Source organism: Sapajus apella, unplaced genomic scaffold, assembly GCF_009761245.1.
Source record: "Sapajus apella isolate SASKATOON/1434 unplaced genomic scaffold, GSC_monkey_1.0 scaffold146, whole genome shotgun sequence".
Taxonomy (NCBI): Eukaryota; Metazoa; Chordata; class Mammalia; order Primates; family Cebidae; genus Sapajus; species Sapajus apella.
This window is the reverse complement of record NW_022437086.1, coordinates 1,722,379-1,744,622: the sequence shown is the minus strand read 5'-3', so window position 1 is coordinate 1,744,622 and position 22,244 is coordinate 1,722,379. Positions and strand designations below refer to the sequence as shown.

The 22,244-nt window shown below is 42.1% G+C and overlaps 1 protein-coding gene across 7 annotated transcripts in view; it reads right to left on the bottom strand.

The window, feature by feature from the left end:
• RABGEF1 (RAB guanine nucleotide exchange factor 1) overlaps positions 1-22,244 on the bottom strand; it is a 77,227-nt gene that overhangs the window by 41,786 nt on the left and 13,197 nt on the right. For 3 of the 7 annotated variants that reach the window (XM_032264689.1, XM_032264690.1, XM_032264683.1), the window contains one exon: positions 3,530-3,718. In XM_032264689.1, the coding sequence (XP_032120580.1) occupies positions 3,530-3,708 (179 nt within the window). In that variant the 5' untranslated portion in view covers positions 3,709-3,718. Of the gene's footprint in view, positions 1-1,144; positions 1,282-3,529; positions 3,719-22,244 lie in introns of those variants that run through there. The other 4 variants (XM_032264686.1, XM_032264688.1, XM_032264687.1 and 1 more) reach the window with 2 other exon arrangements.

Sequence of the window (22,244 nt, the reverse complement as noted above, 5' to 3'; positions counted from 1 at the left end):
TCTCATCCTTCAGCATCCCAAGTCATTGGGACTGCAGGTGCAACTAACAAGGATAAACAGGATTCTAAATGAAAGGACATTCCAGGAAGAAGGAACTACAAATGTGCAAGCCTGTGGTTTGCTTCACAACAAGCTGAATGTAGCCAGAGCACTGGGGGTGTAATGAACTGTGATGCTGGATATACAGGAAGCCACCAGAGGGTTAGGAATCTTGATTGCTAAGCCCACTCTTCTGGATTTCATCATGTGGTGGGGAAGCAAGAAAGACTGTAAATCCAAATCCAAGAAGTTCTCATTGTCAGATCTGTGCTTTAGAAAGATAATGTGGGTAGTCATGTGAACAGCTTGAAAGGTAGAGAAATTAGAGGCAGTGACAAGAAGTAAGAGTATATTATAAAGGTTTTTTTTTTTTTTTTTTGAGACGGAGTCTCGCTCTTGTTACCCAGGCTGGAGTGCAATGGCGTGATCTCGGCTCACCGCAACCTCCGTCTCCTGGGTTCAGGCAATTCTCCTGACTCAGCCTCCTGAGTAGCTGGGATTACAGGCACGTGCCACCATGCCCAGCTAATTTTTTGTATTTTTAGTAGAGACGGGGTTTCACCATGTTGACCAGGATGGTCTCGATCTCTTGACCTCGTGATCCACCCGCCTCGGCCTCCCAAAGTGCTGGGATTACAGGCTTGAGCCACCGTGCCCGGCCTATAAAGGTTTAAGTAAAAGAAAATAAGTACCTGGAAAATAGGAGTAGAAAAGGTAAAATTCAAAAGACTTTTCTGAGTTGGAAGAAATAGTACTTGGTCAAGTTGTAGGTAGCAAGGGAGGTGAAAGAGAAATCAAGAATGAAACCAAGGTTTTGTAGTTAACTTGGTAAATGGCAATGCCATTAATTGACTCAGGAGAAGGGTTAGGAGAAAAATGTTCAGAATGGGGAGAATAATAAATAAAAGCAATAAATTTAGCTTTGGATTAGCTGTATATGAACCACCTGTAATAATTCCCAAACACAGGCCAGGTGTGGTGGCTCACACCTGTAATCCCAGCACTTTGGGAGGCCAAGGCGTCCAGATCAATTGAGCTCAGGAGTTTGAGACCAGCCTGGGCAATATGGTGAAACCCTGTCTCTATGCAAAATACAAAAATTAGCCGGAAGTGGTGACATGCTCCTGCAGTCCTAGCTACTTGGGAGGCTAAAGCAGGAGGATTGCTTGAGCCCAGGAAGCAGAGGTTGCAGTGAGTCGAGACTGCATCACTGCACTCCAGCCTGGGTGACAGAGCAAGACCCTGTCTCAAAAACAAACAAACAAAACTTGGCTGGGCACAGTGGCTCACACCTGTAATCCCAGCACTTTGCAAGGCTGAGGTGGGCGAATCACGAGGTCAGGAGATCTAGACTATCCTGGCCATGGTGAAACCCCATCTCTACTAAAATACAAAAAATTAGCCGAGCGTGGTGCTGCGCACCTATAGTGCCAGCTACTCAGGAGGCTGAGGCAGGGGAAACGCTTGAACCCAGGAGACAGAGGTTGTAGTGAGCTGAGATCATGCCACTGCACTCCAGCCTGGCAACAGAGCAAGACTCCATCTCAAAAAAATAAAAATAGGCCGGGCGCGGTGGCTCAAGCCTGTAATCCCAGCACTTTCGGAGGCCGAGACGGGTGGATCACGAGATCAAGAGATCAAGACCATCCTGGTCAACACGGTGAAACCCCGTCTCTACTAAAAATACAAAAAAAAAATTAGCTGGGCATGGTGGTGCGTGCCTGTAATCCCAGCTACTCAGGAGGCTGGGGCAGGAGAATTGCCTGAACCCAGGAGGCGGAGGTTGCGGTGAGCCGAGATCGCGCCATTGCACTCCAGCCTGGGCAAAACAAGAGCGAAACTCCGTCTCAAAAAAAAAAAAAAATAAAATAAATAAATAAATAAATAAATAAATAAAAATAAAAAACCTCAAGCACTATCTGTAAGACAGTGGTGCTCCAAGTGTGATTCCCTAGACAGCAGCAGCAGCATCACCAGCCAACTTATTAAAAAGGCAGATTCTCTAGTCTTACTCCCAAGTGACTAAAATCAGAGACTCTGAGGTTGAGGTACAGCAATCACTGCTTTTACAAACTTTCCAAGTGATTTAGCAGGGTCACAATTAAAAGTAATAAGAAATAGAAACAAAAATCACAGGTGGAGGAGTTAAGTCTGAGTGTGGAAGAGAGGCATATCTTTCTCTGGGACAGACGAGAAGTTACTATAAAAATATTAGTACATTTTTATGCGGAGAGGGGAGGAAGCTGAGGGAGTTCATGCCTAGTGGCCCGTACTCTGTTTCTCAAACAGAATCTGCTACTGACAGTATCAGGCATGCAGTGGAAAGCCTGAGGAGATCATTAATGTTCTGGGCTAAAATTTTCTCTTTTTGACCAGTCACTGAAAGCAATGTGTGATTTCTAATTCTCTGAGTTCACCACAGATGCCAGCAAAGTAGCCACTCAATAAATACTGGCTGACTGGACGGGGGGGAAAAAAAGAAAAACTAGCAAGAAGAGTTGGCAGAGTTCCATTTGACTTTCTTCTGTTGAAGCAGTTTTAGAATTTCTACAATGTTCTGGCAAAGAATTAACATTATTCATGGCATTTTATTAGTTTCTATGCTCACTAGCCATCTCATAATTTTTTTTTTTTTTTGAGACAAGACTCTCACTCTGTCACCCAGCCTGAGTGCAGTGGCACGATCTCGGCTCACTGCAACCTCCGATTTCTGGGTTTAAGCAATTCTCCTGCCTCAGCCTCCCAAGTAGTTGGGATTACAAGCATGCACCACCATACCTGGCTAATTTTTTAAATACTTTTAGTAGAGATGGGATTTCACCATGTTGGTCAGGCTGGTCTCGAACTCCTGACCTCAGGTGATCCTCCCACCTCAGCCTCCCAAAATGCTAGGATTACAGGCATGAGCCACTGCACCTGGCCCATTGTTTAATTTTTAACATCACTGCATTTCCAGATAATACAAACTGCCTTTGACTAACCTCATTTTAAAGGAAAAGTTAAATTTCTATAATGCGAGGATTACGTGATGTGTACAAGTCAACAGATTTCTACCACTGTATTTTATCACTGAGCTAGATGCCATGCTGAATATATTATATTAAAAGAATGAGGGAAATAATGCTTGATGAGTGTCATTTGCAAGCCCTGGCTGGGTACATCACATTTATTAGCTCATTTAATCTTTACCATGAAATATGCCTATTCCCATTCTTCCACTCCAAGGAGGTTACTGTCTCAATTTGAGAAATAAGACTAATACAAACCAAAGAAAATAATCAGAAGTTAAGACAAACACAAAATGAAGAAACTACTGAAAGCTGTTCATGAAATGTTGGCTGAAAAGAAGTGGGGGAAAAAAATCCTATTATTTAATATTAAACTGATTTGCTAATAGCTCAAAGCAGAAGAGAAAAATGTATTTAGATGGTGACAGGACTATGCATCCAGTCATGTCACTGTTCAAACTTCTCTAGTTAAGTTCTTTTACCGCTCCGCCAGCTCCCAGTCCTCCTGAATCTGCTTCTGCCTGGCTTTGTGGTACTCTTCCCTCCAGCATTTGGAGCAGAAACCCTGCCAGGCAGGGTTGCCGTAGTAACCACATCCTTTCTTGCACAGGAGCTCTGACTGATCCACATGAATTCCTCGGCGTTCAGACTTAAGGCTCATCTTCTTCCTGCTAGCCAATAAACAAACAAGAAATTGATGTTGAAAATGAATTATCATTCTACTAACTAAAATCTTAGCAATTATGAATAAAAAGTGAGTGATTCCATTATTTTCAAGCTGTAAGAGAGGGAAGGAGGGAATGAAGGAGGGATGGAGGGAAAGAGGGGAGAAAAAAAGAAAGAAAAAAGAAAAGTTAAATACAATAAATTCCTGACACAGACATATTAAAGAAAGACTTATTCGCTGCCCAAAATACAAAGAACCCATTAAAAGAAGGGCTAACATTGCATCAAAGACCTAAATTTAAAGGCTAGAAACTAGAAAACTCCTAGAAGAAAACTTAGGGGAAAAGCTTACTGACACTGGATTTCGCAGTGACTTCTTGGATATGATACCAAAAGCATAGGCAACAAAAGCAAAATCAAACAAATACATTACATCAAACTTTAAAATGTCTGCACAACACAATAGCCTACTGACAGAGTAAAAAGGATCAACACAGAATGGGAGAACACATCTGCAAACCACATATCTAATAAAGGGTTAATATCCAGAATACGAAGGAACACTTACAACTCAATAACAACAACAACAACAGCAGCAACAACAACAACAACAACCACCCCAAATAATCTGACTAACTAATGGGAAAATGACATCAATAATCAATTTTCCAAAGAAAACATGAACAGTCAACAAATGTGAAAAAATGCTTAACATCACTAATCATCAGGGAAATGCAAATAAAAACCACAATGAGTTATCACTTCACACCTGTTAGGATGGCTACTATAAAAAAACAAACCCTGGCTGGGGATAGCGGCTCATGCCTATAATCCCAGTACTCTGGGAGGCCAAGGTAGGAGGATCACTTGAGGCTAGGAGTTCGGGACAAGCCTGGGCAGCACAGCAAGACCCCATCTGTACAAAAGTTACAAAAACTAGCTGGGTGTGGCCGGACACGGTGGCTCACTCCTGTAATCCCAGCACCTTGGGAGACCAAGGTGGGTGAATCACAAGGTCAGGAGATCGAGACCATCCTTGCCAAAATGAGGAAACCCCCGTCTCTACTAAAATACAAAAAATTACCCAGTCATAGTGGTACGTGCCTGTAGTCCCAGCTACTCGGGAGGCTTAGGCAGGGGAATCACCTGAACCCGGGAGGCAGAGGTTGCAGTGAGCCGAGATAGCACCCCTGCATTCCAGCCTGGCAGCAGAGCAAGACTCTGCCTCAAGAAAAACCCCAAAACTCAAAACAAAATTAGCGGGGTGTGATGGTATATGCCTGTAGTCCCAGCTACTTGGGGGGCTGAGATAAGAGGACTGCTTGAGCCCAGGAGTTGGAGGCTGCAGCGAGCTATGATCACACCACTGCACACCAGCCCGGGTGACAGTGAGGCCTTGTCTAGAAAGAAAAGAAGAGAAAGAGAGAATAGAGAAGAGAAAAAATTGAAATATCTTAAGTTCCAAAGTCAGTTTTCTTTTCTACTATGTAATATTTAAATTCATTTAGTCATAGCCTCACAGCTGTATGGTAAATTGCTATGCAACAATTTCCACTCAAACTGAAACCACCCGTACTCATTCTTCACCACATAAACAAACTGCCAAACAAGCACAGAAAAAAAGCGGCACTCTCTAGCATTCATTCAAGAGACTCACATGTGCAGATAAAATTAAGCCCTATACCTTGAGGATCTTATCATTAGTTTAACTCAAACATTTACTAAGTGCCAACTGTGTGCAAAGAATTGAGCTAGATGTTACTGGTGATGCAAGTGATAGGCCAGGTCATTGCCCTCATGAGCCTCATAACTGTAAGTAAAGGCAGACTGAAAAATATGGAAAAATAGAAAGTATAAGGAAACTGTTGGGGAGCAGCAGACATACTAATTCTGACTTAGGGAGGATGGAGAAACCACTTGGGGATGCTGGTGATAGGCCTTAAGGAGTCTTGAGTTGAAAGGGTCTTAGAAAGATGACATAAAGACAAAGGACATTCTGGACAGGAAGAATGCCTTTCACAAAGACCTCAGAAGTAGGAAGGTAAATGTAAAATATGAATGATGTAGTATAGACAGAAGGCAAACTAAAGAAGTTAGGTGGGAAGTCAAATCATGATGGCTTTTTAAAACTCCAGGCTACAGAGTCTGGATTGAAAGTCACCACTAAAAGCTCCTGTAAAGGGGAAGCATGCTAAGATCTCTATCTTAAGACACACAACTTGAGATGTAGAGTTCTGTCTTCTAGCATGACCAAGTGAGGAGGAAAATAAATCCTCTTCTGCAAAAGCAGCTGTAAAGATGGAGAAAACTTCCACTTTCTGTGATGCATCTATGTCTGGGCCAAGGAATGCACTGAAATCTCAAGCCCTCCCCTCTAACCCTGCTCTTATTTTTGCAGGGTTCTCCTGTGTCTCCTCTGTTTAGGCACAGGATCTGTTCAACAGAGTGGAAGCTTAACTAAAGATTGAGATGTTTAGCCCAATCTGAATCTTTGTCTGAACAAACAACAATCTCTGGCTGAACATTAAGGCATGCAGACACAGGGGTAATCCTTAGAAGGAAGTCAGGCATAAATGAAAACAAAGAAAAACTGAGCACAGTGACTGCAGTTGCTGGGGAGAGAGACCTCACAGATCCTGGACAGAATGCACTGTGCACTACTTTTGAGGATTTTGAAAAGCAAAATGGAGACGCGGGGAAGACCAGAATTCAAAGTATCACCCAGCTGTCTAAGAGATTACCACTTTCTCCCATCCAATACCACCAGGCCAACCTGGAAATGGACTCCACAGCAGAGAAAGGTCCTCCAGTTTGGGCTCCAGGCATGAGAAAGGGAACTCCTAACAGTCAGAGAGAATATGGGGATCTCCCCATTTACCATCTCCCCCTTCTCTTGAGCCCCCTGTAATCGTGTGCTTTGTCTACAGCTATGGCTGAAATGAGAGACTACAAGAGCCAAACTCTGAAGCAGGAGAACTATTGATTTTCCCCATTCTCTATCCTTGGCCTCAAATGTGCATGCAGTGCTGGAAGGACATGGCAGAGTGGGGTAACTAAATCCAATTGTCTGGACAAAAGAAAGAAAATATGAACTCCTAGGGAACAAAAAGTATGGGAAAAATTGCTGAGGAGAACTCAAGAAAGCATTATCTACACTCACCCCTAGCCTGCATATGTATAGATCTGATGCTATTCAGTACCAAAGGTTTTTAAATTGAAACTAAGGGAGAGACCACTCTGTAGGTCTCAGATCAGCACATGCATGAAACAGATGCAAACAGCACTACAAAAGCTCTGAACAATGAACTGACATTAAAGTCACAGCCCACAGAACCTGTATGTATCCCAAACTTGGCAACAAAACAAAAAACTTTTGCTCAGGGAATAACTGTTCATAAAATGAAAAGACAAGCTACAGAATGGGAGAAAATATTGTAAATCACATATTTGGCAAAGAACTCACATGTCCAGAATGTATAAAGCACTCTCAAAATTCAGTTGTAAGAAAACAAACCACCCAATTTAAAAATGGGCAAAAAACCTCAACAGGTACTTTACTAAAGAAGGCATACACACTGGTGTCCCACATTTCCATGAGAGGCCTTTGCTACATATCGCCCAGTCAAGGATGTTTGAATATTGAACACCCTTACAAGAGAAAGATGACAGCTCCGTCCATAGCAGAAGACAAGTTTGTTAACTAACCAGTACAGTAAATATGTCTCCCTTTACATCAAAGGTTTGAAAGGTTTGTTTGCCACCCCTCGTGAGATTTGAGTTCCCTGAGCTTGGATTTCCTACTTGTGACATTGCCCACAGGGAACTGACAGCAGAGGTAGCCCATGTGGACATGAAGCTGCTTCTGCTGATGTCCTGTGACCTGTGTCCTCCACTTTTGCCTCCAACCCAGGAATTTCATGTCTTGGGCCAATATCCATGAAACTATGGAGACTAATTTGGTACCTTTAAATAGGGAAGACTTAAAACTCGGGTCCCTTGCAGTTACTGACGTGTTGGCAAATAAGCACATGAATAGTTGGTTGAGCGCTGTTCGGTCATTAGAGAAATGCAAATTTAAACAACCATGAGCTATCACTCAAACCTATTAGAATTACTAAAATAAAAAACAGTGACACAGCCTCGGCAAAATGGCAAAACCCTGTCTCTACCCCCCCAAAAAAAAAAAAAAAAAAAAGGGCAGGCATGGCAGTGCATCCTGTGGTCCCAGCTACTCAGTAGGGTGGGGTGGGAGGATCATTTGATACTGGGAGGTGGAAGCTACAGCAAGCCAAGAGCACAGCACTGCACTCCAGCCTGGGTGACAGAGTGAGACTCCATCTCAGAAAAAAAATAAATACTGACAATACCAAGTGGTAGCAGGGATGCAGAACAACTACAAACCTCATACATTCCTAGTGGAATGCAAAATAGTACAGACACTACCGAAAAGAGTTTTATAGTTTCTTAAAAATGTATACATACAATGACCATCCAACCATGCAATCCCTCTCCTGGGTATTTCCTCTAGTGAAATAAAAACTGCTATTTACTCAAAATTCTGTACACAAACAGTTATAATAGCATTATTTGTGATGACAAAAAATGGCAACTAAAATATCCTTCAATGGGTGAACAAATAAACTATGGTAAATCCATACAACAGAATGCCACCCAGGAAAACAATGACGACAACAGGTATTAGTACACCCAACAAGGTTGATGAATCTCAAAAGCTTTATGCTGAAAGAAGCCAGCATCTTAGTTCCTTCTGGCTGCAGTAACAAAATACCATAAACTGGGTAGGTTATAAAAAACAGAAATTTATTTCTCACAGTTCAGGAAGCTGGCAAGTTAAAGATCAAAAAGTCAACAGATGTTGGTGTCTAGTGGTTCAATGAAGGTACCTTCTCCCTGTGTCCTCAAGTGATGGGAGGGGGAGACCGGCTAGCTCTCTGCAGTCTATTATAAGGGCTCTGAAGTCAATTATGAGGGCTCCACTTTCAGGAACTAATCACCTCCCAAAGGCTCCATCTCCTAGTAGCATCACCTTGTAGTTTAGAATTTCAACACAGGAATTTGGGGGAGACACAAAGATTCAGACCACAGCAGCCAATCTTAAAAGTTTACATACTGTATGATTCCATTTAGAAACTAGGGGTAGGGAATGATATGACTATAAGGAATTAGTACAAGAAAGTTTTTTGTGGTGATCAACCTGTTCCGTATTCTGATTATGGAGGTGTTTACATAAATCTATTAAAATGTTAAAATTCACAGAACATTATAATCCTCCCAAATCAATTTTACTCTATAATTTAAAAAAGAAAAACTCAGCCAGGAGTGGTGGCTCACACCTGTAATCCCAGTACTTTGGGAGGCCAAGGTGGGTGGATCACCTGAGGTCAGGAATTCGAGATCGGCCTGGCCAACATAGCAAAACCCTGTCTCTACTGAAAATACAAACATTAGCTGGGCATGGTGGCAGACACCAGTAATCTCAGGTACTCGGGAAGCTGAGACACGCTTGGACCTGGGAGATGGAGGTTGCAGTAAACCAGGATTACACCACTGGACTCCAGCCTGGGCAACAGAGAGACGCCGTCTTCAAAACAAAAACAAAACAACTTGAGAGGCAATTTCTAGGTTGGATCACAGAGAAGTACAGAACAGAAGACACGGATACTGACCAAGAACTACAATTAGAGGACTAGAGGTAACACAGTGGGTAGCAAGGTATGGTTGCGCTTGCCCATAATCCCAGCTACTCAGGAGGCTGAGGCACGAGAATTACTTGGAACCAGGAGGCAGAGGCTGCAGTGAGCTGAGATCGAACCACTGCACTCCAGCCTGAGCAACAGAGTGAAATCCTGTCTCAAAAATAAATAAATAAATAAGAGGTAACACAGTGGGAATGGAAAGAAGACAGATAGTAATCTACCTCAGAGCTGTAAGAGTTATTTAATGAGACTTGGCAGGGAGAGGGAAATCTCATTAGAAAGAACTCTCAAGTTTACTGTTTACCTCCTCTACAAGGTTAAAGCCCTCCAAGGTCAGGATTTAGATCTAAGACACCAGCCATTTATAAATAGCATATGAGGCTGAGGTAGAAAGGAAGGAAGAAAATAAGAAGTAGAAAAAAAGAATAGAGTCTAGAATGTTAAGCTGCAGAAACTTTAAAGACCATCTACTATGACCTATTGTAACAGATGAAGATACTAAACATTAAGAAATCATGACTTACTCCATCAACAAAAAAAAAAAAAGAGTAAGTGGCAGAGACATCACTAAGCACCGCCCCCCCCCCCTTTTTTTTTTTTTTTTTTTTTGAGACAGGGTCTGTCATCCAGGCTGGAGTGCAGTGTGTGATCATGGCTCACTGTAAACCTGACTTCCTGAGCTCAAGCAACACTCCCACCACTCAGCCACCACGCCTGGCTAATTTTTGTATTATTATTATTATTATTTTTTGTAGAGGCAGTGCTTTGCCATGTTACCCACGCTGGTCTTGAACTACTGGGCTCAAGTAAGCCTACGTTTAGTATGTCAAGTCCCAGGTTTCAAATTATTTTGAAAGTCTGAGCTAATCTCGCCATTATCATCCTGATGTCCCTTTTCTTCCCTTCCAAGAGAAATGGGCAAAAGAAAATATCTATTTTTTCACATAGATCAATTAAGTTTTTAAAAATTTAGTACTATAAATATGACAGTACAAGTCGACGTCACTAAAATGAACATAGTTTGGGCAATCTGCCTAGCACATATGCAAACACCTCCCCAGGAAACTGTCAATCCACAAAGAGAAGCTGGCAGCATCTATGTTTGTATAAGGTGAATGGTCTCTCAATTCAGGGTCACAGCTGATTGCCCCAAACTGTGTTAAGAGTCTTTTGCTTGGAGTTTTGGAAATGAGACTAAGTTTGGGCTGTTCTCTTTTTTTTTTTTTTTTTTTTTTTTTTTTGAGACGGAGTTTTGCTCTTGTTGCCCAGGCTGGAGTGCAATGGCGTGATCTTGGCTCACCACAACCTCCGCCTCCCGGGTTCAGGCAATTCTCCTGCCTCAGCCTCCTGAGTAGCTGGGATTACAGGCACGCGCCACCATGCCCAGCTAATTTTTTGTAGTTTTAGTAGAGACGGGGTTTCACCATGTTGACCAGGATCGTCTTGATCTCTTGACCTCGTGATCCACCCGCCTCGGCCTCCCAAAGTGCTGGGATTACAGGCTTGAGCCACCACGCCTGGCCTGGGCTGTTCTCTTGCATGATGGAGCTGTGTGACAATCATCTCCCATCAAGTGGTCTGAGTATCAGGACAGTCTACAGAGTGAAATAGACATACACCAAGAAGCAGAGAAAAGTAGAAGGTCCTGCAGGTCCTGAGTGATTTTAATCTCCCAGTTCCAATCCCTGGCGAAGGTTTAGCTGCATGCCTATCCTCAGATTCTGAGTCATACCCGCTGGTCCCTTAACTGTTTTTTTCTTTTTTTTTCTTAAGCTGGTTCCAGTAGAGCCTATTATCTATGCCAAAAGTCTTGCACAGGTGCTCTTGAAGAGCTAGAAAAACATAAAGGAGTGTTTTGTGAATTACTTGTCATACATTAAAAGCTCAGTATGTACTAGACAGAAATAATAACAATAGCTGTAAGTCTAAGAAGACTGATTTGGTGTGGACCATGAAATCACAGAGATCAGTCAAATCTGTACTTAAAGCCCAGCTCCGCCATGTACTAAAGTGTGACTTTAGGCAAACTATGTAAAATTTCTGCAACTCCCTTTCCTATTTCCCTCTCCAACTTCTCTGCTCTTGTATTCCTCCACCTTTTCACCAAACGAAGCATCATAGGACCTGTGCCCCCACGACCTTCACACTCTGGTGCTACACCTGTCACTATGTTACCTTACACTGCAAAAAAGACTCTGCAGATATAATTAAGTTTACTAATCGTGAAAATAAAGAGATTATCTAGATGGGCCCAATAAAAGCACATGAACCCTAAAATGCAGAAGAGAACAAGGACCCAGAATGACCAAAACAATCTTGAAAAAGAATGAAAGAAAACTTAATATCCTGATTTCAAAACTTAGTACAAAGCCATGGTAATTACTACAGTGTGGTACTGGCACAAGGACAGTCAAATAAATCAATGGAATAGAATTCAGAGTCCAGAAATAAACCCACATGTCTATGGTCAACTGATTTTCCACAAAAGTACCAAGACCATTCAATTGAGAAAAAAGAGCTTTTTCAACAAGTAGTCCTGGGAAAATTGGATAGCCAAATGCAGAAGAATGATGTTAGATGCTTATCTTATACCACATATAAAAATTAACTCAGAATGAATCAAAGACCTACACGTAAAAGCTAAAGCTAAAGCTAAAGCTCTGAGAAGAAAACACAGAGGTAAAATGTTCATGATACTGGATTTGACAAAGGATTTTTAGATATGGCACCAAAAGCAACAAAAGACAGATGAATTGTACTCCAACAACATTTTAATGTTTGCACTTCAGAGGACCTTATCAAGTGAAAATAGAACCCACAGAATGAGAGAAAATATTTGCAAGTCATTTATGTAATAAGGAACTTGTATCCAGAATATATGAAGAATTCTTTTTTTTTTTTTTTTTGAGACAGAGTTTCGCTCTTGTTACCCAGGCTGGAGTGCAATGGCGCGATCTCGGCTCACCGCAACCTCCGCCTCCCGGGTTCAGGCAATTCTCCTGCCTCAGCCTCCTGAGTAGCTGGGATTACAGGCACGCGCCACCATGCCCAGCTAATTTTTTGTATTTTTAGTAGAGACGGGGTTTCACCGTGTTGAGCAGGATGGTCTCGATCTCTTGACCTCGTGATCCACCCGCCTCGGCCTCCCACAGTGCTGGGATTACAGGCTTGAGCCACCACCATGCCCGGCCCTATGAAGAATTCTTATAACTCAATAATAAAAATAACAACTTTTTAAATGGGTAAAAGATCTGGAGATTTCTCCAGAAAGATATGCAAACAGTTGTATGTGAAAAGATTTTCCACATCATCAGTCATCAAGGAAATACAAAATGAAACCGCGAGATGCCACTTCACATCCAGTAGGAAGATTTGAACCAAACAGTCAGAAATAATAAGTGCTGGGAAGGATGTGGGGAAACTCAACCCTCATACACTGCTTGTAGGAATGTAAAATGGTACAGCCACTGTGCAGAAGTCTGGTAGTTTCTCAAATGATTAAACAATATTACCATAGAACCCAGCAATTTCACTCCTAGACTAACAGAAATAAAAACATACGTCCACAGAGAGACTTGTACATGAATGTTTATATGAGCATCATCCATAATAATACAAGAGCAGAAACAACCCAAATGTCTATCAACTGATGAATTAATGAACAAAATGTGGCATATCCATAAAATGGAATATTTGGTAATAAAAAGGAATGAAGTACTGATATATGCTACAACATGGTGAACCTTGAAAACATGCTAAGTGAGAGAAGCCAGTTACAGAAGACCACACATTATATGATTCTATTCATCTGAACATCCATGCCAGGGAAATCCAGAGAGACAGAAAATAGACTGGTGGTCACTTAGCAATGAGAGAGGAGAGGATGGGAATAAAGGGGATAGAGAACACACATGGGTTTCTTTTTGAGATGATGGAAATGCTCTAAAGTTGGCTGTGGTAATGGCTGTCACTTAATTGTACACTCTAAAAGGGAGAATTGTATGGTATGTGAATTATACTTCAATAAAGCTGTCTTTTTAAAAAACGAGTCAGAATGTGAAGTTAGAGAGAATCAAAGCTCTATTGTTGGTTTTGAAGCTGGAGGAGACTAAAAGCCAAGAAATTTGAGTGGCTTCTAGAAGCTGAGAATGACTTCTGGCTGACAGCCAGCAAAGAAATTAGGATCTCAGACCTTCACCACATGAAAATGAATTCTGCCAACATGAGGGTGTCTGGGAGGAGACTCTCCCTATCACTGCCAAATAAAAACCCAGGCTGGCCGACACTTTAATTCTGACCTCCTGAGGTCCTCAGAATACCCGGCAGAGCTTGCTTGGACTTCTAACTTACAAAACTTTGAGATAATAAATGAGGGCTGTGAACCAGCGGCAATGGCTCAAGTCTATAATCCCAGCACTTTGGAAGGCTGAAATTAGGACGACTTAGAGAGGCTGGAATTTGAGGCTGCAGCAAGCTATGACTGCACCACTGCACTCCAGCATGGGCAACAGAGACCATGTCTCTTAAAAAAACAAAAATAAAAAATAAATGAGTGTTGTTTTACACCACTAAATTTGTAATGCTTTATGGCAGCAAAAGAAAACTAATACAGGTCTCCTTCCCACTTTCCCCTTTGTGGGGAGCGCCTTTGCACGTGCTATTCCAGTGTGAGGAATGCTGTGCTTCTTGCTGTCCGGGTGGTGGTTTCCTTCTCATCGTTTAGGTCTCAGCTTTCAAGTCAGACTCAGAGGCATTCCCTAGCCTATCTGAAACACTACCTACCCCAACCTCCTACCTCTCACCTTTATCCTGGGCCCACTGTCATTTCTCCATGTCCTACTTCTTATTTTTCTTTGGCGGGGAGAGGGTAGAGGCAGGGTCTTGCCACATGGCTCAGGCTGGTCTTGAACTTCTTATAGGTGTGAGCCACCATGCCTGGCCTTCATGTCCTATTTCTTTTTCTTTCTTTCTTTTTTTTTTTTTTTCCCCAGACAGGGTCTAGCTCTGTCATCCATGCTGGAGGGCAGTGGTGCAATCTTGGCTCACTGCACTCAACCTCCCCAGGCTCAAGGGATCCGCTCGCCTCAGCCTCTTGAGTAGCTGGGACTACAGGAAGCTTTAAAAAAAAAAAAAAAAAAAAAAAAAAGCCTGGGACAAGGGCTATGGTAGTTACCAGCCAGGAACTGTGGACGAAAACCAATATATAACACCACACTGGTACTATTTTGAGTCACTAGAAATATAACAATGGAGAAGGAAAATAAGGTCTCTGTCCTTATTAGCACCACGCCTGGCTAATTTTTATATTTTTTGTAGAGACGGGGTTTTCCCATATTGACCGGGCTGATCTCAAATTCCTGGCCTCAAGTGATCCACTCACCTTGGCCTCCCAAAGTGCTGGGATTACAGGCATGAGCCACTGTACCCAGCCGTCTGTCTCCCTCACTGCCAGAATGCAATTTGCTGAGGACAGAGACCTTATTTTCCTTCTCCACTGTTGCATTTCTAGTGACTCAAATAGTACCAGTGTTATAATATATATTGGTTTTCATCCACGGTTCCTGGCTAGTAACTATCATAACACTTGTCCTAGGCTTTTTCTTTTTTTGAGACAGGGACTCGCTCTGTTGCCCAAGCTGGAGCGCAGTGGTGAGATCTTGGCTTACTGCAACCTCTGCCTCCTAGATTCAAGCGATTCTCCTGCCTCAGCCTCCCAAATAGCTGGTACTACAGATGCCTGCCACCATGCCTGGCTAATTTTTGTATTTTTTGTAGAGACAGGGTTTCACCATGTTGGCCAGGCTGGTCTCCAACTTCTGACCACCGGTGATCCCCCACGCCCAGCCCCAGGCTTTTGTTATAAGATTGGGTGTGTTAGGCCTCATGGACAGCCTCTCTTTCTCCTGCCCTCCTTTCACCTGCCCGAAGACAGGATTCAACTCCCCACCATCCCCCACCATGCCTTTCTGATGATGAGTCTTAAACCCCTCCGAGAGAGGGTCCTCGCTCAGGGAGGAATGCTGCTGTCTCCATAAAAACCCAAGAGAACTGGGCCCAGGAAGCTTTCAGATAACTGAACACAGCGGAGGTTGCTGGAGGGCGTGCGCCCAGGAAGGGATGGCAGCTCTGCACCTTCCCCCATTCCTCACTCCCAGCATCTCCTTCATCTGGATCCTTTGCAATATTCATTGTAATAAATTGGTGTCTCCCTGAGTTCAGTAAACCACCTCAGCAAACTAATCGAACCTAAAAAGGGAGCCATGGGAACCCCAACTTGAAGCCGGTCGGTCAGAAGTTCTGAAGGTCCGGAGTTGTACCTGGTGGGGGTTGGGAGGGGCAGTCATGGGGACTGAGTCCTCACCCTGTGGGATCTGACACTATCTTCAGGTAGATAATGTTGGAAGTGAACTAGAAGACACTCAGCTGGTGTGGTGTCTGGAAGAAGAATCCCCACACATATGGTCACAGAAGTCTTCTGTGTTGATGATTGCTGTGGCATGAGTAGAGGAAAAGCACCGTTTGAGGAATTTTTTCCCTATAGCATAGGGCATATCATAGGTTCTTAAATCTTTGTTGAAAGAACAGTAACTGAATGAATAGGTTATTGTAGAGACCATAAAGCAATGATACATACTAAATGCTTACTAAATACAAAAACCCTTCCTCTGGGCCAGGCACACTGGTTCACACCTATAATCCCAGCACTTAGGGAGGCAAAGGTGGGAGGATGGCTTGAAGCCAAGTGTTTAAGACCATCCGGGCAATATCAAGAGACAGGGTCTCTATTAATTTAAAAATGTTTAAAATATCTTCCCCTCATGAGTGTTTAGCCATTATGTTAAAATTATACATACTAACCAACTTTACAAGGAAAATAAACATCTATGGGATGGTTAAACAAACTGGGGCATGACCACACAAGAGAATACCTAACACTAAAAAGAACAAACCATTAACACACACAAAAAGCTGGAAGCTCAAAAGCAACATGCTGGCGTTTTTAAAAAGTCCATCTTGGCCAGGCACCGTGGCTCACACCTTGTAATCCCAGCACTTTGGGAGGCTGAGGCCGGTGGATGGACTGAGGTCCATCAAGACCAGCCCAACCAACATGGAGAAACCCCATCTCCACTAAAAATACAAAATTAGCCGGGAATGGTGGCACTTGCCTGTAATCCCAGCTATTCAGGAGGCTGAGGCAGGAGAATCACTTGAACCTGGGAGGCAGAGGTTGGATCATGCCACTGCACTCCAGCCTGGGCAACAAGAGTAAAACTCCATCTCAAAAGAAAAAAAAAAAAAAAAAAGTCCATCTTAGAAGGCTACATACGCTAGGAATTATGCAAACTTTCCAAATGACAAAACTATAGATATGGAGGACAAATCAGTGCTTCTTCCAGGTTAAGAGTGGTGAAGGCAAGGGAGAGGAGGGGAAGGAAAATGGTATAAGCAGAGTTAACCCAGCAGGCCTGAGTTGCTCAAATGATGCATATTCTCAGATGGACCTGCTTCTGCAACTGGTCCTTGGTCAGCTCCCAGAAACTGACATCTTGTACTACTGGCCATATGCCCTAAATGATAAAGGGTGTTTTATATGGTTACAGTACAGAACCACACTGTACCAGCTTGTCTAGATATTTTGTGCAAACTGTATGATTTACAGTAAACACCTGCTTTCCTTCTGGAGTTGCTATAACAGTGGTCAGTGGCAAAGGGACTACATATGCCTATGTGATATAGTTTGGATCTGTGTCCCCACCCAAATCTTATTTTGAATTGCAATCCCCAATGTTGGAAGTGGGGCCTGTGAAAGGTGGGGCAGTTACTCATCAAGGATTTCCCACCATCACCTGTGGTTCTGTTGTTTAAAAGTGTGTAGAACCTTCTTTCTTGCTCCTCCTCCCACCATGGGAGATGCTTTGCTCCCCGCATTTGCTTTCCACTATGACTGGAAGTTCCTGAGGCCTCCCCAGAAGCAGAAGCTACAATGCTTCCTGCACAGCCTACAGAACTCTGAGCCAATTAAATCTCCTTTCTTTATAAATTACTCAGTCTCAGGTATTTCTTTGTAGCAACGTAAGAATGAACAAACTAATATAATATGTGACCAGCCTCCAATAAAAACCCTGGATTCTGAGGCTTATGTGAGCTTTCACAATAGAAAATACTTCACATGTGTCGCTATAGTTTACTGCTGGGGAAGTAAGCACATCCTGAGCAACTCCACACAGCTCCTGTTTGAGCACTGCACTCCAATAAACAGGAGCTTGATTGAGCAACCTGGGCATAAAGAATGCACAATTCAGTCGGTCCCACTTACATCAGGGAAGATACAGTAAAAATTATCTCTGCCGCTGGGACAGTTAGGATTCTGTAAATTATGCCCCAGGGCTAGGATTTACTCCAGTTCCAGGTACCCTAAAAAGGCCAGAGAGGTACAAAGTGTATTTATAAAGCTCACAGAACTACTGGTGTTCTTTCTTAAGGCTCTGGATGCAAACCAGTTTCGTCTCAGAAAAGGAAAACCAAAACACTCTGCAGAGGTGAGTAGTTTCCCGCTATCCTTCTTAAAAGGGTCTTGCTTCCTATTCCTGGGTTCAGTGTCATGCCCTCAAAGGTCATTCCTCCAGGCAACTTATCTGGGACTTACAGGAAACATCCAATCAATTCTAGCAAAATGGTAAGCTATCCTTTGATTTCACTTAAGAAATAAAACTTATAGGTTTTTTTTTTTCCCCTTAATTTTTTTTTTAGAGAAGGATACTCAAAAACCTGATATATCTAGACAAGTAGAAAAAAACATTTTAAGTCGTCATCCAGAGACAGTCACTGTATATGGTACATATTCTTACAGTGTTCCCTCTAAACTCATTCAACAAATATTTATATACTGATTGATGCTGTATGACAGGCACTTGGGATACAAATGGAAGTAAAAACAAATCATTTCAGTCATTGTGGAGCTTACTGGGTAATATTAGAAATATGACTATACAGGCCGGGCGCGGTGGCTCAAGCCTGTAATCCCAGCACTTTGGGAGGCCGAGGCGGGTGGATCACGAGGTCAAGAGATCGAGACCATCCTGGTCAACATGGTGAAACCCTGTCTCTACTAAAAATACAAAAAATTAGCTGGGCATGGTGGTGCGTGCCTGTAATCCCAGCTACTCAGGAGGCTGAGGCAGGAGAATTGCCTGAACCCAGGAGGCGGAGGTTGCGGTGAGCCGAGATCGTGCCATTGCACTCTACCCTGGGTAACATGAGTGAAAATCTGTCTCTAAAAAAAAAAAAAAAAAAAGAAAAGAAATATGACTATACATCTGGAAGGCCTAAAGCAAGACACTAAAACACTATTAATGCTGAGAAACTAACTTTAAAACGGCTTTCACAAAAGAATTCACATTTTTGAAATAAGCTAAACATGTACATGGAATCTGTGGAACTCTTATAACAGCCAAACAATAACAAGTTAGAAAGTATAAAAAGAGAACTCAGTCACAATAGCATCAATACGTAAAGACTTAAAGGAAATACTTTAATGAGAAAATTATCATCTACATAAAAATGCTAAGATAGACAAGCCGGCACAGTGGCTCACGCCTATAATCCCAGCACTTTGGAAGGCCAGGGTGGGCAGATCATGAGGTCAGAAGATTGAGACCATCCTGGCTAAAAAGGTGAAACCCCATCTCTACTAAAAATACAAAAAAAAAAGCCAGCTGTGGTGGCATGTGCCTGTAGTCCCAGCTACTTGGGAGGCTGAGGCATGAGGATCACTTGAACCCAGGAGGCGGAGGTTGCAGTGAGCCAAGATCACCACACCGCACTCCAGCAAAAATAAAATGTTACAACCGTGTCAAACATTCCAAAATGTGTAAGTTTATTATGAAGGGCAATAAAAATCCCACAAGGCTTTTTGGAACCAAACAAAATGATTCTGTCAGCAAAAATTAACAGACTCAATTTTTTATTTTCTAAATTGATTTTCTGAATTTTTATTTGCAAACTAGGTAGAAGAGTGTGAACTCAAGACCTGTCACACAAACCACTACAGGATAGACTAATTCAAAAATGAATCTAATATGACATATAAAGTAATTTAATGTTAGAAGGAGGATGGGAAGAGGAAATTTTCAATAAACAGTGTTGCAATAACTGGTCAGCAATCTGATACCCCCTACATTAACTACAGGTATACTTAAATAAACTTTTTAGAGAAAAACAGACAATAGAAAGAACTAAAAGTATTTATGAAAGTTCTAAAGAGGTGAGAGTTACCTAAGTTTACAAACTGCAGGAAAAGTCAAAAAGGAAACAAAAACTTAAAATACATAAACTGAAACATCTAGTTAGTTTTTAATAGGCTATCTGTAGGCAAAACATAAATAAGAGACTAGAAAAAAAAATCTAAAGTACGCAGGACAATGAAGTATTTTATTATATTCAGAAACAGTACTAACAAAATTTGTAAATCTTTGATGGCCAAGCAGGACAAGGTTATGAGCAGACCATGACCTTGAGCAGACTGCAAAATGTCAAGTTTCCTAGAAAATGAGATGGAATGCCAAAGGGTATGTACATTTAAAATTTTGTACATATGCTACCAAATTATGTACATATGCTGCCAAACTGGTCTGACAAAAAGGCTATACTATTTACATTCCCACCTACAGTGTATGAGAATCTGGTTTCCCATGCTCTCATATGTATACCATTATTGAACTTTAATTTTTGTCAATCTGACAGGCAAAAAAAAAAAAAAAATCATTTATTTTAATGTGGATTTCCCTAAGGTTAGCCATCTTTACAGATATTTATTGGCACTAGTATATTTTCCTTGAAGAAATGAACTGTTTTTTGCTCAGTTTTCTATGTCATTACAACATTTTTGATTTACAGGTATTCTATTTTTTTTTTTTTTTTTTTTTTTTTGAGATGGAGTCTCTCTCTGCCACCCAGGCTGAAGTGCAATGGCACAATCTAGGCTCAATGTCACCTTTGCCTTCCTGGTTCAAGCAATTCTCCTGCCTTAGCCTCCCGAGTAGCCGGGGTTACAGGTGCCCGCCACTATGCCTAGCTAATTTTTGTATTTTTAGTAGAGATGGGGTTTTGCCATGTTAATCATGCTGGTCTCGAACTCCTGACCTCAGGTGATCTGACCACCTCTGCTTCCCAAAGTGTTGGGACTACAGGTGTAAGCCACCGCGCCCGGACTCCTCTTATAAATCTTTCAGTCCTCAACTTCATAATACAAAGACGTTATAATTCTAATAAAAGACCTATTAGCATTTGCAATCTGCGAAACTTGGATTACGAGTTTCATACGATTAAATACAATGCTTCCAAAATGAATGTGAATGTCACACAGAATCAATGTCAGAGTTTTAATGTTAAATATAACAACACAAAGTATCCAAACATTAGCCTGGACAAATAATTCCAAATGATAATCAAGTCCCTGGAATATAATGTAGAGTTTGATTGCTGCTGGAATGAGCAGAGCAAGCAGGGCAGCATTCTTAAGAAATGAGGTCTAGACAACAGTCTTCTTTTGTACTAAATCACGCCCTCCTCGGTTAAGCAAAATTATAACTCTAATCTGAGCATGCCATTCTTCAGACTAATAGCTCAAAATTACATACAAGATAATCTGGCTGCCGTAGCCTACTTTGTACCATTCTCTATGCCCTGGCTCAGGGAAGCAACACAAATGGTCAATTTATTCAGTAAGTCACTGACCAAAAAATATTTCTCTTAACTCCACCTAAAGTAACAGCAAACTGTAATACATAAGGTGGTCTCTGTTAAAGGCACTTCTTTTCTTTTCTTTTGACATAGGCTCTTGCTCTATAACCCAAGCTGGCGTGCAGGGGCATGATCACAATGACCTCCCAAGCTCAAGTGATCCTCCCACTTCAGCTTCCCAAGTAGCTGGGACTACAGATGCACACCACCATCCCTGGCTAAATTTTTTTTAAAAATTTTTTTGTAGACACAGAATCTCACTATATTGCTCAGGCTGGTCTTGAACTCCTGGCCTCAAGCGATCCTCCCAAAGTGTTGAGATTACAGACATGAGCCAATTCACTCAGCCCAGTATTTTTTTTCTCAAAAACACATCATAGTTTTAGATTTGTTGCAGCCAGTTCATTCATAATCACTTGCTGTGGTTACATGTTGATAAAGTGATACACACGTACACACAAGCGCACACTAGACTTAGAGAAATATAAAAGGCAATGCCTAGACCTGAAATGTATTTATGCAGATTTATTAGATGGTACAATCAAATAAATATTTGTGTTATGCTTTAAGCTTTTAAGAAGACTCTTATATCTAAAATATAAGATACATATATAAACGAAATCCAACTGAGCTGGACTGCCAAATGTACTGAAAAAGGGCTACCACATGTTACGACAGGGCCTCACCCTGTTCGCCAGGCTGGTCTCGAACTCCTGGGTTCATGTGATCCACCTGCTGTGGCCTTCCAAAGTGCTGGGATCACAGGTGTGAACCACCATGCCCGGCCTAAATTCTCAACAGAAATAATAAAAGCCAGAAGATAACAGTGCTCAAAGGTTCTAAAGTATGATGGCTTAAAAAAAAAAAAATGTTAGGCCGGGCGCGGTGGCTCAAGCCTGTAATCCCAGCACTTTGGGAGGCCGAGGCGGGTGGATCACGAGGTCAAGAGATCGAGACCATCCTGGTCAACATGGTGAAACCCCGTCTCTACTAAAAATACAAAACATTAGCTGGGCATGGTGGCGCATGCCTGTAATCCCAGCTACTCAGGAGGCTGAGGCAGGAGAAT